The sequence below is a fragment of the Spermophilus citellus genome, assembly GCF_964194105.1.
Source record: "Spermophilus citellus genome assembly, chromosome: 10".
Lineage (NCBI taxonomy): Eukaryota > Metazoa > Chordata > Mammalia > Rodentia > Sciuridae > Spermophilus > Spermophilus citellus.
Genome location: NC_138197.1, coordinates 51,403,471 through 51,421,233, shown reverse-complemented (window position 1 = coordinate 51,421,233; position 17,763 = coordinate 51,403,471). Strand labels below are relative to the sequence as shown.

The window sequence follows — 17,763 nt, the reverse complement described above, 5'->3', positions numbered from 1 at the left end:
GTGGCACTGGGGGCCGGAGCCATTCACCACTTTGAATCCGGGGAGACCCAGAGAGACTCCTGGGAGCTAGGCTGTCCTTCAGAGGATTGCGAACTCCAGTAAAGAAACCCCATATCTTGCTGTAGAACCATATCTCGGCAAACAGGGAACTTCTTAGTCACTGTGTGTGACGTTTCTTCTTCTATGAAGGGGGGAAAGGAACAAACACCAACATACAAGGACACCTCTGCACTTTTTGATAGAAGAGCATATTTTCTGCCGCGTTTACAATTATTATACTCATCAGAATAGCAAATCATTATTAGTATCTACAACAATCTGCCCCTTTATCATATAACATCGTTAGCATTCTTGGTTATCAATAGTAGCCCGGCTAACTATTAAAATGATTGTGGTGACAGTGATAAATGAGTGAAAATCAAGATCTGTCTTAAAAATTAACCATGGTTCCTGTTTCCTAACCAGAGAGAGGGGTTTGCTCTTTTTCTCTCTTTATGGAAATTCACATTTTTTTATTTCCTTTTTTTTTGATAAATATATTTTATAAGATGCCAGATCCTAGGTACTTGGGAAATATTGATAGAGAACGTCTGTGCCCACCAGCACTGGGAAAGAGTGGAAATCAGCTGAACACTCTCTCTCTCTCTCTCTCTCCCCAGATGACAGAACAAAGGAAGAATAAGCAGAGGCTGGGCTTCCTCGGATCAAACACACCCCATGTGAATCATCACATGCCACCACACTGATACCATGGGGGGAAGCCGTGACTAGCCTTTCATCAGTGTCCTGCCTGCTCACTGAATAAAGGACTGAGATGGAGGGGAGTGAACAGTGCCTATTGTTGAAAAGTTAAAAACAACCAAGTGCCAAGATGTTGAGTGGTTTAGCTCCCAGAACAATTTGTAACTGTGTTTTCATGGCTGAGAAGACCCAAGCTCAAAAGCAGCAACTCGAAAGCACACATCACACATCCTCAAAGCAACATGAACTTGGTCACAGGGGCTAGAGAGGGTAGGGAGAGGCAGAGTGGGAAGTAACACCGGGCAGTGAGAACCACCTTCTGATAAATTGATGAGGCTCAGTTTTTCCTTCAGTGCTGACTCTAGCCTTCCTCAGGGCTGGTTGGAATTTATTACTTATAATTGTGGCACATAGGTCAATGATACAGGAAGTCATACTTTGGTGGCTAATTGTACTAAAGAAAATAGCTGAAAAGATTAAAAATGAGAATTGGAAAGGAGCATGGGGATACTTCCAAACCGTAGCTGTCTCTGGGCAGTTTCTTTATTACATGAAACCCAGTGGATGTGCAGCTCAGGAGCGTGTGCTTTGGAGCAGATGTCCGCCTGCTGACCACATAGCTGGATTCGATTGCTTTCTCCAGGCTTCAGATGGGCTCTGTCGATGTGCATCCCAAAAGGTGGCTTTCATATAACTTGTTAGGAACACATTTTAAGTGAGAATAGGCTAAGATTGCAAAAGGCTTGGGGAAGAAAAGCCTGACAGCAAGCCCCAGGGAAGAATTTCTTTTTTAGAACATATGCATATACTATTAAAATATACTGCTTTTAATAAGTGAAAATATTTAAAGGTGACAGGAAATAGTGAAAAACTTCTGATGGTGGCCTTGACTTTTATAAACATGAAGTGAAAGCAATTTGATTTGTGTTTGTTGTGCTCCAAGAACTGAGTGTTTCTGTTTATCCTGTTCCTACAGTTAGAGGGGAGAATCCAAGAAATTGATTAAATACTCAAGAAAATACACCATTTCAATTGCATGTTTAAAACTGTAACAGTAAGGGCTTTTCAAAGTGTATAAAGATAATAATCTCTTCCCCAAATTGTTTTTATATTAAATCATGCAATCAGAGTTTGTTGAAGGAGAAAATAACCTGGCATGGTCAGATTACTTTTAGAGACTATACATTTGGAACATTAAATAATGTTAAATAATTAGATAATGAAAATATTAGGAGAATTGCTATGTGGCAAGGCATCGAAGGCTCCTGACTCTAGACTCTGAGAGAGGCTTTGCAAATGGGCCCTCTGGCCTTTAAAGCCTTTAAACTTTTGGTTATTACCACCAAGGTTGAAGAGCCAAAGAGAGGTTGCTATGACATTTTTAAAGTTTTAGGATTTTTTTCTCACATAGTTTTAACTGTTGGCTCCTAAAAATCTCAAAGCATGGTCTGTATAGAACACAAAGGAAACCAGAACCAATCTTTCTTCCACACACTGTTAAAACATAGACTTGAAATACAGCTGTTGGAGCCCAGAGGAACAAATTTTTGAACCAAATCAACTGGCACCACTTCCCACCCCCAGACCACCCCAAACTAAGCACTCCTCACTCTGATATGATAGTATTTTTCCTGGCCAGGAGCTAAAGGACCCTGACATCCATGACCAAAAGATGCAAAGAAATTGTGATATATCAGTGTACAGAACAACCTTTGAACCTAGTGGGCATTCACTAAAGGGAGAAGAAATCCAGCTATTATTCAGTTAACCTGAATTCTTTATTCAAACTTAGCACCAGGGGCTGGGGTTATGGCTCAGTGGTAGAGCATTTGCCTAGCATGTGTGAGGCACTGGGTTTGAGTCTCAGCACAACATATAAATAAGATAAAATAAAGGTCCATCAATGATTAATTTTTTAAAAACACTATATCATATATTTGGTTTTTTTTTAAATGGCTTCATCAAAATTAGACTAAAATAGTCATTTGAAAAATCCACCATCATTATCATTATCAGTATTTAGTAAAAAGTGTACTTTTAAATCTGGAATTGGGCAGAGTTTTGTGGGGAAGGAAAAGAAGAGGGCAAAGGCAAAATATTGAATATATTCTAATTTAGGAAGTTATCTGTTTCAGCATAAAATATTTCTGATGTCTGAACTGAAAATCAAGAGAATCAATTAATTGGTACAGACGTGAGCAACCTGTGTTTTAGATGGCAAACTATCTGGTCTTTCCTGACACGGCAGTTGTCCATTCTAGAGTGAAAAAGCTATTGGTCCCGTAACTGCTATTGGGAAATGAGCGAACATCTCCAGCAATTGTGTAGGCAGCTCATTGTTTCATGGCATATTTTCTCTCATGGGAAAAAACCCAAAAGTGAGCACAGACTGTCATTTCATCCAGATCTTAAAATTTCTCAGTTGTATTTTTAATACCTAAATGTTTTGGGGTTATAAAGCAAAATAAGAACAGCAAACCCAAAAGGCACTTTCCAGGACATTAAATTCATGAACGAGAAAGATAATAATAAAGAAATGACAACTTGTAGGACTTTTTTGGTTATGCATTCGTTTTTTAATGCAGCTACAACATTTGGTCAGGTGAGTATCATCAACATGCTCATATTTATATAGTGATATTAAAATAAATACAGTCATCTTTGCTTTGATTTTTAATATTTGGTATTAAAATCCATATGGGTTTAAAAGTCTCAGTTTCTGCTGAATAACATTTTTAATTTCAAAAGGGTTTTGTTTCACTGTGTGCTACATTCTGAGACTCAAGAGTATGTCTTCTAAATTAAAATATCTTTTTAGGGATTAGAGATGTTGTATCATCTAGGACTATAATATTAATAAAATAAACTGTATACATGAAAATAATTTATCATATTTTTCTGTCATTAAAAAGTTCAACTTAGAGGTCTAACTAAAGAGAACTTAGTTTCTAGTAGATTGTTAATAGTCTCAGGAAGAGAATTCATTCAAGTCAGAAGTAACTGTGTGCTTGTTCCCATATCTGCAGCTCATGGCTCAGCGCTTTGGCTGTCCTTTTAGCTTCTAGCTATCCTATTATAAGCAGTAGTGCAGTGTGGCCCACACCCCTTTTCCTCCAGGACTGAGAATAAGCAGGAGTCTCAGGAATTGGTGAGGGAAAGCTAAAATGGCAACTTCTGTTTCCCTGTATACTATTCATAGGGAAAAGGAGGACTAACCGTAGATAATAGGAAGGAAAGGGACCTGGTAGATTGGACATAAGTAAGTAAACAGATTGTAGGCTCAAGAGATGAGCCTTTAAACATGAAGAGAACAGTGCTTGGTGGAAGAGCAACTGTAAGTTGGAATATTCCCTAGAGCTGCTTTAAAGCCACACTGAACAACAAATCAACATATTCTGAAATAGAGACCTGTTCCACAATGCTGAGACACCCGACAGGATGCACTACAGAGGGAGCAGGCATCTTAAACAGCCACAGAGGCCTGCGGGAGCCAGCAAGTCTCTACAGTGTGGGAAACCACTAAGTGAGCGCCATATTTAGGGAGTGGGGAGGCCGTGCGAAGCGCTCCATCTTCAAAATTTGACAACCAATTCCAGTTTTTAGAAAATGCCTCAGGCCTAGTGAAGCCTTCTAGTCACTCATTTGCTGCTGTCTCTGAATAATTATTGATAAAGCTATCGTGTTTAGTAAAAGAAAACACACAGTACCAGAATCAAGCAGGGAGCTAAAAACGCATGTGAAAATTGAGAAATCTGAAAGCAAATCTGGGTTGCCATCTCTGAACTGGAATGTTTCCACGGACTTGAATAATTTATGAAATTATCATGCCAGTACTTCTCATATCACCAAGTAGACTTTTTATCCCCCTGCAGTAGAGGATTACTATATTTGCCTCAAAAAAAAAAAAAAACATGATTCTAATATAATATGTCAAGGCCAGATAATTTATAAGTTATATTAATAAAATTGGATCTGTATATTTTGTGTGTGTGATACTTTCAGTGCTTTATTCACTTCTTGCCATGTTTCAAAATATCTCCACTGGTGTAAAAAGGCTTTATCATTGCTATTTCACATTGCAAGACATGAGGGACCAAAAGCTATGATTCCAGTCACACTGATGAAATGATCCAGATGGACCCACATACTCAGGGTTTGTTGGGAGCTGGCCAAGACCTCAATTTACCAACACATACTGGTGTATCTATATTGTGTTTGATGCCCTGTGTGAGCTCAGTGGGCACAGGCCACTTGATCTTCTCAGATTTCCTGCTGCTTCCAATGACAGTTTCCCTCAGAAGAGAACTAAGCATAACGCAGCCAAAGTCAACCTGAGTGGCATGAATCACATGCAATCTATGAATAGATTTCTTTGCTCATATGGGTATTTTCCAGGACACCACACTTCTTTGAAGCAGTGTGGCAAGAACTGATTTGTTTTGTTTGGAATCAGAGGAATGATTTGGGGAGGGAAATGGGACAGAGTTCCTCTTCCAGTGAGAGTGATTGGCACCAAGGGCAGTAGTGTGCATGTGGAGGGCAGTGTGAAAGGAGTCCACAAGTCACCCTGCCTTTGGTCAGCCAGGGTGTTTTGAGGAAGTCTCAGGAGGCCTGGTCTTCAGAGAACAACCCCAGGCCAAAAATCTCCAGGCTTTAGCAACCCAGTATCTCCCCCACAGCTGACGTGCTGGTGCATCACATGGAGTCACATGGCAAACAAAGAATCACAGAGATGGAACTTCAGGCAGGTAGAAATGTTATAGGAACAGAGATTAGTTGTTAAACTCAGTTGGACTCACTTTAATAAAAATTCTGACTCTTCAGTTTTATTTTGGATTTCCCCCCAAGATTAGCCTGTTTCCTTTGATCTCTAGTCCTTGGTGGAAAATCCTCTCCAGCTAGTGACCCCCCTCCCAACAGGGGAGGGGCATGCAGGTGAGGATCCCCTGGGTAGTCACCACAGCACTTGCTCACAAAGCTTCATCCCCCGTATTCTGTTTGCACAGGGGAAAAGCTGCTAGGGCTGCGCCAGCTCTAATTCCTGCCTTTGGTTTTGTTGTATGTTTATGTTTGTCTCCTTTTTAGACAATCACTTATAACCTCCTCCTCTTCTCTTTCAACATGAGTCAAGTGTTGCTTCGTGATCCTGTCCTCTCAGCAGCTTAACTCAAAAATTCTGTGACCACAATACCTTAAGATTAGGCCCTGCTTTATCATGTATGGTTTTTAATTAGAGATTTATCAGGAAATCAAAATCACTTTGGATAACATTGCCTGAGAGATTCATTTTGGGGACCTTCACCATAACTGTGTGTTTAACATCATGCAGTTATGGTGAAGAACTTCATGGAAGGCTGGTGCTTCTGCATCAGACAGTGGGGCCAAAGTTACAGTCAGTGGGGCTAGCAGATAGGGAGGAAAGCTGGGTATGAGGCAGAGGAGAGCAAGGAAAAGCTGGGATCCTGAGGATAGACAAATGTGCATCTAGTGTCAACCACCTCCAAACTCCATATAGTGTAGGTGGCCTAATTGAAGAAGCTGGCTCCCTTCACCTGGAGCTGTGTGTGTTTCTGACCCAGGACTCAGAGCTGGAGTAGGAAATCTGATACAGCTGGAGAACTGTAGACCACTTTCTGCTGCTCACCAACATGGTGCGCCAGGAGACCAGGCAGGAGATACAGTGGCATCTGTCACCTGCTTATTCTGAACTTAGTAGCTACTGTTTCACTTCCATGTTCCAAATCTCATGAAAAGACTTCCTGTGGGCAAGCCTAATGGGTAACCTCATGAGTAAAGGCATTCTGGGGAAAGTAGTTCCAGCCCAGCTTAATAGACACAGTACAAAACCATTCCACTGGAGTAGACTTTAACGCTCACCAATAGTGGTGCTCCTTTTTGTATTGAACACACAGATGAAACACTTTCCAACACTCACTGCAAATGGGTGGGAACACATGGCCATTTCTATCCAATTGATTGTGAGTACAATTGACAAGCTGAGGCAGCAAAAAGCCCCTATACAATCTGCAGTCCTTACCCTGCCTCATCAGTCATGAGCCAGATGGAACCAGTCTAAATCCTCTTTGAAAGGAACTATCCTGAAGGTCCTTGAGCCTGCAGCAGAATAGGTATGAGTGAGAAATAAACTTTCATGTGATAAGCCATTGAAATATATGGGGTATTTTTTCCTTTGGGGTTGTTAAATAAATGAAATTGAGGTATGTGATAATTTGTTACCGCAGCATTACACACCCTACCTGACTAATACAGAGACATATGTAGCAGGCACCAGAATATTGACTCAAGTATGAAACTTCTAGGATTTATCCAAGAACAATATCAAATAAGAAAAAATGCATATGCAAAATTTTATTTTATCATATATCATTTCAAAATCAAACACATTCCAAATGTCCAGCAATTTAGGTTTGTTTATAAACTTATAATTCAGTCACAGGATGAAATGTCATAAAACCTAAAAGAAGTATGTAAACTGAGGCAATACTGGAAAACATGTAAGATTAGTTTTATTTTAAATGGCTACAAAATTATATAGACTATTAACTACATAAAAATATGCTTCTCAACAAAATACACAAAATGATATTCATTATAAAATAGCTATAGGATATGCCTTGTTTTCTTTTTTATAGTTTTAAAATTTGCTTTGATAGTTTAATAATGACATTTTTTAGAAATGAAAGTTTTAATGACTTAAATCTATCTAACATTTCCTAAAAACAGGTTTTTCCCAACATCATTTACATTTTTATAGGATGACTAGAATTGTGGATTAAGTGAATATCATAGTCACAGTTTATATTGAATTCGAAAAGACATTTTAGAAGGTCGCATGAAATTCCTGTCGACAACATAGAGAAATGTGTCTTGGACAAGAAGGGAATTCTGCAAATTTATATGCAAGTGAACAGTTTTACTTAATGTGAGACTAGAGTAAACTATCCTTGGCCGGTTGTTAGATCTCTGTCCTTGGCCTTTTCCTGACCAACATTTATTTCCATGTCTGGAATAAAGAAGTAGACAGCAAAATTACAAAATGTGGAAATGACATAAAGCTGGGAAGTAGGGTTAACATGATTGATGACAGAAGAACAATAATGTCAGAAAACTGGAAGGGTGGACAAAGGTATTCTGATGAACTTCAGGAGAAATGCAAAGCTTAGCTCCAAAAAAGCTGTTGCATAAATACGGGAGAGGGCAGAATAGCAATTCACCGAATTTTTACAAAACCTCCATCCTGATGCTTAGATATTCATCTTTTCAACATTTATTTAGTGCTTATTAAATTTAAAGAATTCTGCAGAAGTCTGGGCAAGATATGAGGAGGGTTTTATCTTAAGATTAGTAGCCACTGGAATGGAAAAAAAGTACTAGTTGAAAGAGGTATTCCAAAGGGCCTGCAGCTTTGTGCTCAGTGGTGAGAAACAAGAAAGAGGGAGGGATCTAGAACGAGTTGTGGACTCTCGGCTTGCTCAGTGGGAAAACAGTGGTTCTGTAGGGAAAGCTGTAAGGGGGAGTAGAAGATGGGCTTATTCTTGGATTCAATGAGTTTTATTTGTTGTAGAGACACCCAGGAAAGAATATGTGTTGGTTTGAAATATCTATGTAAGAAGTCAGGGATCGAAATAAAAGATTTTAGTATCATCAAGATACCGCACGGCAGTGGGACCAAAGGAATAAATGAATGCTAAAAGAGGAAGCAGATGTGGAGAAAAGAAGAAGCTCAAGGACACAGCCCAAGGAAAATCTGGCAGAAGTTAGAAATGATAAGTAATAAAGTCAGAAAGCTGGTGAGAGAATAGAAAGGATTGGTATTTCAGAAGTCAAGAGAAGAGTTTCAAAGAGTACTTCTTGTCAAACACCTAGAGTCTGGTGTATCTCCTCCTAACTTTCTATTTACAAAACATGAAAAACACCAGAGAGTAAAACCATGTAAGAATATAACATAAAACAATACCAGGGTCATACATAAAGTAAATAATACCATTATTATTATTTGGAAGGGGGTACTAGGGATTGAACTCGGGGGCACTCAACCACTGAGCCACATCCTCAGCCCTATCGTGTATTTTATTTAAAGACAGGGACTCGCTAAGTTGTTTAGCACCTTTCTTTTGCTGAGGCTGGCTTTGAACTTGTGATGACCCTGCCTCAGCCTCCTGAGCTGCTAGGACTACAAGTATACATCACCAGCCAAATAATGCCATTATTAAAGCTAAGAAAAGTCTATTAAGAAACTTCCCTAACTGCAACTTGGATGAAACACAAGACTCTCCATTCTCAGGATTAGTTTGTGGATAGTCTAAAAATAAAGACACTAGGAGAAAACCTGGACTCACCCCCCAGTGTTTCTCTAAGTCCACAACAGGGGCCACACTCATCTGAAAAGCAGAGGCCATCCCCTCTCCTATATTCTGGGTCTATCAGTTCAATGCGGGCCTCTCCTTTCTCCTTCCATTCCCATTAATTTTTCTCATTCTAACTCTGGAGATGGACTTCCTGTATGTATGACACCACAGCAAGCAGGAGGGAGAGCCAGCGGCAAGGTGAGCCTGGATAGAAGGGCTCTGGGAGTGATCCCTGCTGGATATTGTGGATCTCCATGTACACTGAACTTAAAATAATGCACTGCATCTGTCTCCAAGAGACTCCAAGACCAGCACAGAAGAAATGCACTTTTGTTCTACCGGGATCGCTTGCTGGCACTGCAATTTGGACTGACAGCCACATGTATCCACTTGCCCCAGCAATGGGAGCAAACAGGAAGAGAGGAAAATGGTCTTCTACCATATTCAGGCTGCATTTACTTCCTGATTTGGGGCCCCTGGAAGGTAATGCCAAATAGACTTGAGTTAGCAAGAGACACCCGGAAGAACCAAGTCCCAGCCTGACTCTCAAGTCAGCTTTCATAGGGTAGGTGTGCCATGAGTGTTAACCAAAGCAGAAGGTGGAAAAGGAGACTTCTTTGCATCTGAGTATTTTACTGTTTCTCCTAAATTTGATTATAGGAGGAACTACAGATAGTATAAGCTCAGGAGATTTTCAGTGAGAACATGTTACTTTCATCAGTTTAAACTCACCTCTTATAATTATAGGCTTCCGTTTTCTGGTTTCAAGTTACATAACACATGGGAATTTGCCTGTGTTACTGAGCAACTTCGATGTTGTTCTATAGGTTGGACACACACATTGTAATGTACCTCTTTTCCTAACTTAAAATAGCATAGCAGGCCTATCTGTAGATGCAGGCACAGGTAATCACAGAAATAATAAGCGCACTATGTTGTAAAGTGTTGAGACTGATTTCGTTCGTGTCCTGCATCATCGGATGACTGCTGTTACTCATAGAGCTTGGGTTGGCTCCATGAGTGAGCTATGCAGGTGGCAGGAAGCACAGGGTGACTGTTGATTCTGGGAAGGCCACATGTCTCCCCGTGTCCAGACTCCACTCTTTCCTATCTGATTTGAACTGGCCACTATTCATTAGCTACTTCTTTTAAAAGAATTGTGTTGTAGACAGAGAAGTGGAGATGAAGTGAACAACTGGCTTCAGAACACCCCCTGTAAAAAGGCACTGCTGGAAGGAGACTACGGCCCATGGTATTCATCATTTTTTCCATAGAGCAATGAGGTCCCCTAAGTGACTTAATTTAATGAGTACCAGTTTTGTGCCTAATAGTATATTCTAAGTAGAAAGTGGCAGGTAGGGAGTGAAGAAATCAAAATCATATATGTTATAAATATTTTATATATATTTATAATATATATAGCTGGGATGTGGCTCAGTGGTAGAGTGCTTGCCTAGTATGCACTAGGTCCCAGTTTCAATCCCTAGCATTCCAAAATTAAAAATTAAAAAAAATATGGAATGTCTTAAAGGAACTTAACAGCTACCAAGAGAGATAGATTCATGGACAAACATGAAGCCAGGTGGTAAGCTATTTAATGTTCATTAGTCAGGAGGTAGGTGTGGTAAGAGCAGGCTGTGGAATCCAGAGGAAAGAGCTGAGAGGAGAGAAGTTCACAGGTGGGGAATTCGCATCTGAGCAAGGCTAGTAGCAGCTAACACCCCAGAGCACGCACTAAGGGTCAGACTCTCTTCTAAATACTATATAGGATTCAATTTATTAATCCTCATACAGCCCTGTAAAATAAGTATATATTTGTCCCTAGATCTAAGATGCAAAAACCTAGGCACAAGGTGATTGAGCAATTTGCCAAAAGTTCCCCAACAGGTAGGTGGAGACCTGAACTGAGGCCATATGCTTCTGTATCCATACTTGGCCCACATCCTGTCCGCTGAAGGACAAATAATATTTAAGGAGGAGTGAGACTGTAGCAGTTTAGGGACAGAATGTTTGTACCCCACTGTTTGTACCCCACTTATCCAAGTTCATATATTGAAATCTTAACCACCAATATAATGGTATAGTAAGATGTGGGGTCTTTTAAATTTTCGAAGTAGAGGTCTGTCTATGTTGCCCAGGCTGACACTGAGCTCCTGGGCTCAAGAGAGTCTCCTGCCTCAGCGGTTGGTATTACAGGTGCATGCCAGTGCACCCACCTCAGCAGCAAGGGGTGGTTGAAATGTGATTAGGTCATGAGGGTGGAGCCCTCATGAATGGAATTTAGTTTCCTTATAAAAGGGACCCTTCCCATCATTCTCTGCAGTCTTTCCTGTATGGCGCTAAAAGAGAAGGTAGCCAGGTGTAACCTAGAAGAGAGCTCCCCCTGGAATCTAGCCATGCTGCCCCCTAATCTTAGACTTACAGACTCCAGAAATGTGAGAAATAAATTTCTGCTGTTTAAGTCAGCCAGTCCATGGCCTTTAGTTATGGCAGCACAAGTAGACCAAGACAACCACAGTATAATTTAATACTTGAAGTAAGGTAGAGGCAGGAGGACATCTAGGAGGCTCTTAGTACAGGAACATCCAGGATAAATGCTTGAGGGAAAGGAAGCAACAGAGCAACAGCACCCTTCTCCTGCCGTTTTTGTCAAACGTCTGTCAGGTTCAGATTCCATCTGATCCCAGGCACTGGAGATAAAAAGGTCATAAAATATAATCCCTACTCTAGGGAGCTCACATTTCAAGGGTAACACAAACCAACAATAGTATTTCAATACCATGTAGTAAACACTCCAGTCAAAGTATGGAAGGTGCCAAGGAGTTCGAAAGAAGTGGCAGCTATGTCCAGAATGCTGAGCCGGTGCATGGAGGAGGTGACATTGGATCAGTTGAATGAGAATTTAGAAGCTGTCAAGGAAAAGGAGGGGGACATTGAAGTCACATGAAGAGTGAAAACAGCCACTAAGACAGAGGGAGAAAGAAGCATTCCTTATGGAATGACCAAGGGCAAATGTGGCTGGTGTGTTATGGGGAAGTCGTGAGAACTGAGCTTTAAATTGTTTAGATTATTATTCTAGGGAGCAGTGGGGAGCCAGCAGCAGCTTTTCCACGGGAAGCAGAACATGATCATGTTTGACTTCAGGGATACGACTTAAAGCAGCTTGAGGAACAGGAGGGAGGGGGAGAGCTCCAGGGGGAGGCAGCGAGGTTGGAGGTTGCTCTAAAGAGAACAGAGGACCCATAGCAGAGCAGTAGTGACCTGATGGGGAAATGTGGACAGATCTGGGAGACACGAGGAGGTAGAGGTTTAGAATTTTAGACCAGTAATAGGTCAGGGAAAGAGAGGGTTGAGGATTATATCAAAGTTCTAATTTGGGAAAGAAAGTAAATGTCCATCATCAACGAGAGAAAATTCACGAGAGTGGGTATATTTGTGACCTGTTGGGCTTGAGGAATCTGCAAGGCACCAGAGGAATAAGATGGCAGACCTGGTAATCACTGAGGCAAAAACGAAAGCATCATGTGATTTCCTGACACCTTATTTTCAATGCCAGATTGTCTCACTGTAAAGACATCAGCAATGAAAGGTAGATATTAGGCACCTGAATCAGCTTCTAGAACAATATAGATGGAGAGTCAATAATCACAGTGTACCTTGAGTTTAGTCAAGACCCAAACATTGAGTTTTACAGGGCTTTACTATTACTATTAATCACACCAGTAACCCTGAAGTAGGTGTTATCAGTCAGGTTTTCATTGCTGTGACCGAAATAGCTGACAACTTAGAGGAGGAAAATTTAATTTGAGCTCATGATTTCTGGGGTTCAGTCCCTGGTCAGCTGACCCCATTGCTCTGGGCCTGAGTTGAGACAGAACAACATGGCAGAGAGCATGGCAGAGGAAAATAGTTCAGGACATGGCAGCCGGAAAGCAGAGAGAGAGGGAGGGGAAGGGACTGCAGGGCAAATGCATCCTCCAGGACATGACCCCAGTGATCCATCTCCTCCAGCCATACCCCATCTGCTTCCAATTACCACCCACTCTGTCCATTCAAACTGGGATGGACTGATTAGGTTCAAGCTCCATAATCTGACCATTTCATCTCTGAATATCCCTGCATTAACACAGGAGCTTTCGGGGGACACCTCATAGCCAAATCATTACAGTAGGTAGTATTTAATATCTTTCCAGTTTTACAGATTAGGAATCTCAATTGCCTTAGTTACGACACATTTGTACCAGAGCTAAGACATAACCACCTCCTTCCACCTTTGCCTGCACAGACAAAGATCATTCTCACGGGACGGCCGACCCACCGAGGTCAGGTGACTAGCGCAGTGTCTCATTTAGTATAGCATGAAATTACTGTGTGTCGAACAAATAAAAAGAGAGCACACGTCTAACATTCTAGAACTCTTCCCTTTACTAAATGACATGACTACATTCAATGGTAAATATTTTCCTGGAAATGAAAGATTGAAGACACTCATCAGACAGGTGTTACTTTATGTGAAAGAGACCCTAGGAAAGCCCATAGGTTCCATAAGCAAAAATAACAAGCATGGAGAATTAATGTTTTCAAAAGGAATATATATAAAGAGCTAGTCCCACCTAATCTAATTAATTTCCTGAACTTCTGGGAGAAATGCCCTTTCCTGAACCCCACCTGGATGAGTGTTTTTGTCCCTTATTTTCCAAGGATGCGCCTACACACTAACTCTCAGTGCCTTCCCTGTTGTCTTCCTGTCTCTATTTTATGGCGTGACATTTTCATGGAGCTATTGAAATTGGATGTGTCAGACACATTAAATCCAGGGCAGTTGTGGCAAGTTAGTTGATATATTTTAAAATAAACCAAGAGGGCCATGTAGATGTCAGGGGAATAAACTGCTGTTTAGCAACAAGTGATTTATTTAACCACCGTGGATGGGGTCCGAGGGAATGGCCAAGGTGCATACCTTTGGGTTGGGAAAAGCTGAGCTATTTTCTCGGAAATCTCTCATGTGGGATCAAAATAAGAACAAAAGTTTATGAGAAGATTAATTAAATTTTTGATTTGGGAATGACCCTCAGGAATGAATTTTATTTCCCGTGTGCTACAAAATTGACCTCACCGTGTTCTGAAGGGGAGGCTCGCTGGGGCAGCATCAGGAATCAGCAATGACCCTGACATCCGGGGCTCCACTCAAACTGCAGCTGCAGCACTCCTCCTTAGCCTGCCTGTGAGAGCAAAGCGTGATGTTTCCAAGAGAGAGGGAAGGAAAGGCAGAAGTCTGGGATTTCACTCTTTCTTCCTCTCACCGTTCAACCTTGGTTAGCATCGGCTAGATACAAGGTGATCAATAACTGCGAATTGATTGGACTCTCAAGTTGCAGCAGTTCAAGCACAAGCTCTGGGAACAGAAAGCCCAGATTTGCATCCTGGATCTGCCACTTACTCACTGTGTGATCATGAACATGTTTCTGACCTTTCTTTGCCTTGTTTTTCTCACCTGGAGATGAGGAGAAGGGTCCTTGCCACATGTAATTGATGCAGTTAAGCAGAAGGCTGCCATCTGCAGTTCTCTGCAGATCTGCCTTCAACTCTCTGCAGCATCAGTCATTCCCCGTCTATTGGTCCGTTCCTCTCAGCTCCTGTGCTGGGGCTGCTCCCTTGAAAAAAGAATCTTTGATCTTACATCTTCCTAGGTTTTGACCCTATTCCTTTTCTCTCATTTACATCAAAACTCCTGAAAGGAATTGTATGTTTGTTCTTTAATCCAGTCCAGACCGGCTTGAGTCTCTACTACTCAAATGAAACTGTCCATCCAAGTCTCCAATGACTGCCATCTTGTCTAATCTAAAAGTCAATCCTTACCTCTCAGAAGACTCAACTTTTCATCATTCCTGATTCCCTTAGTCCTTCTTTCTTTTCTTCTTTCCCCCTCCCTCCCTCCCTCCCTCCCTTCCTTCTTTCCTTCCTTCCTTCCTTCCTTCCACCAGGGATTGAACCCAGGGGCACTTAACAACTGAACCACATCCCCAGCCCTTTAAAAAAGTATTTTATTAGAGACAGGGTCTTGCTGAATTGCATAGGGCCTCCGTGAGTTGCTGAGGCTGGTTTTGAGCTCACGATCCTTGTCTCAGCCTCCTGAGTTACTGGGATTACAGTAATTACGCCCAGCTATGACTCCCTTGTTCTTAAAATAACTCTTCCTTTATTCTTTTCTTCTTCCATGGTCCATCCATTTTTGCTTGTTTATTTGTTTTTGTTTTGAGACAAGTTCCTGCTAAATTTCAGAGCCTGGTCTCTAACTTACAAAACTCCTGCCTTGGTCTCCGGAGTATCTTGGATTATAGGCATGTGCCACCACTCTTGGTTTATCTACTCTTTCTTAATCTCCTCTGCAGTCAGCCCCTTCTTAGCTTGCCCAGCATCAAATCTCTAGAACTTTTCTCTCTGCTTTTTCTGTACTCCCAAGGAGATTGCAGCCACTCTTGTGCTAGCTCTAGAGCCTGAGGTACATGGCAATGATTCCCAAGTCAACATCTTCAGTTCCAACTTTTCTCTGCCATCTTCTGAGCTCCAACTGATTTTCATACATCTACTTAAATAATAGGTTTCTAAATCTTAATATAGTCAGTCCTCATTGTTTGTGGATTCCATATTTACATGCCTACTTACTCCTCTAAATCAATGCAGTGCTTTCAAAATCATCTTCAGACAGCTACAGAGTGGTGAAAAAGTCAAGTCACTGGAAATGCATGTTTCTTCTGAGGTCACACAAGCCAGAGTTCTGCCTCAGTGTTTCAGCTCTCGTAATGTAAAAAAAAAAAAAAAAAAAAAAAAAAAAAAAAAAAATTCACAATTTATTTAATGACACGTTTCCATATTTTTGTGCTCTTGGTTGGTTATTTTACTGTCTAAAATGCCTCCCAAGTATTGTACTGAAGAGCACAATGTTTAATGTCCATAAGTTCAAGAAAGCTGGGATGTGCCTTATGGAGAAAAATACATGTGATGATAAACTCTGTTCAGGCATGAATTGTAGTGCCATTGGCAGAGTTCTATGTTAAATAATCAATAATACATACTAAATAAAGTGTCTTTAAATAGAAACACACAAGATAATTTGTTGATAATCTGATTGGTAGAGAGTCACAGAAACCTAACCCCGAGTTTTCCCAGGAACAAAGGTTCAATACAGGCTATTTGTCTTCTGTGTGACTTTATAGAACTTAACTACAGTGAATAGTTAGGATCCACTGTGAATCCAAAACCAGACTGGGAATTCCCCCTCCCCATTCTTAGCTCAGGTTAGGCCAATGACCTTGAAGTTCTCATTTGGCCATCTTCCCCTTCACCATACCACATGCAATATACCAATTAGCCCTGACATAGCTTCCTTTGAAACTGCTCCTCTTCCAACTACACTTTCAGCGTTTCAAGCCTGGTCCTTGATTTTACAGTGACATCCGAATTGGTTACCTGCTTCCATCCATAGCCATGGCCACCTTGACCTGTCACAGCATGTCACTCCTGTGACTGAGAACCTGTCAGAGCATGCCACTCCTCTACTGAGAACCTTCCCATGGCTCCTCATCTTATTTGGAGCAGAGTCTGAGTCCTCCCCGTGGCCTTCAGCTACACTGTCACATTTGCGGATCCTCTGACACATCAGAGCAGGCTCTCACCACCAGGCCTTGCATTTGTTCTTTTCTCTGCCTTGAACATTCGTCCAGTGAGGATTCACGTAGCTCACTTCTGCTCTGCCTTTGTGTCTCTGTTCAAATGTCATCCTATTAAAGAAAGCTCCTCTAGTTACTCTATATTAAATTGTATCTCTCTCATTCTCTATCCCCTTAACCAGCTTTATTTTTCTTGATGTCAATTATCACTAAATACGTTATAAATCTGCTAATTGCTTATTCTCAATAGAAGGTAAACTTTTTGAGGGCAAAGCCTTTATCCATTTAGTGTACTGCTCTTTCCCCAAGTGCCTGAACCAGTACCAGATACAAAGTAGATGCTCAATAAAATGTAGGATGATGATGATAGAAGCTTTGTTTTCTTTCTTGTGAGATAGAGCTATTACTCCTACTTCACATTGTGACTAACTGTACAATGGTAAAATGTACCTCAGTCTTTCCTGCTTACTTGGCCTGTTCCAGGGCCATCTTCAGCAAGTCTGCCCAGGGGAAGCAGGCATGCACTTCTGACCTGAGGGAGGCAATGACATGCTAAATCCCAAAGAAAGTATCAGGAATGAAGAGATCTACTGCCTCTACCCCTCAGTTTTGGTAAAAAAGGATTAAGAATGGCTGTGCTGGTTTAGAAAAGATCATCTTGAAAGCTCTAATGAGGATGTGCCAATTTTCTTTGATTGGCTCATAAATTACCTGCTTCCTTCCCAATATGGACTATGGAGGAGATGGCTTTCTTCTCAAAGGATTATGTGCCATTTAAACATTTTTGTTCCCATGCAGGATATAGCACTGTAGACTCACCACCCAGCCAATGTGATATTGCAACTCAAGATATTTGTGTAGGTTTAATACTTCAAAAGTGACCTGCATAAATTGGGAATGGAACCACCATTTGACCCAGCTATCCCCTCTCCTTGGTCTATACCCAAAGGACTTTAAAAAGGGACACAGCCACATCAATGTTT

The 17,763-nt window shown here is 41.2% G+C and overlaps 1 protein-coding gene and 1 long non-coding RNA gene across 5 annotated transcripts in view; one reads left to right on the top strand and one right to left on the bottom strand.

The window, feature by feature from the left end:
- The window catches only part of ITPR2 (inositol 1,4,5-trisphosphate receptor type 2), a 502,163-nt gene extending 497,440 nt beyond the window's left edge, over window positions 1-4,723 (top strand). For all 4 annotated transcript variants that reach the window (XM_081311949.1, XM_081311950.1, XM_081311951.1 and 1 more), the window contains one exon: window positions 660-4,723. In XM_081311949.1, the coding sequence (XP_081168075.1) occupies window positions 660-746 (87 nt within the window). In that variant the 3' untranslated portion in view covers window positions 747-4,723. The remainder of the gene's footprint in view (window positions 1-659) is intronic.
- A 6,963-nt stretch (window positions 4,724-11,686) lies between these two features.
- On the bottom strand, window positions 11,687-14,719 carry LOC308658075. The gene is made up of 3 exons (XR_014024136.1): window positions 14,605-14,719; window positions 11,890-12,019; window positions 11,687-11,800 (listed from the first exon to the last, which is right to left on the bottom strand). It is a non-coding gene; the product is annotated as an uncharacterized lncRNA (long non-coding RNA).
- Window positions 14,720-17,763: the final 3,044 nt, after the last annotated feature.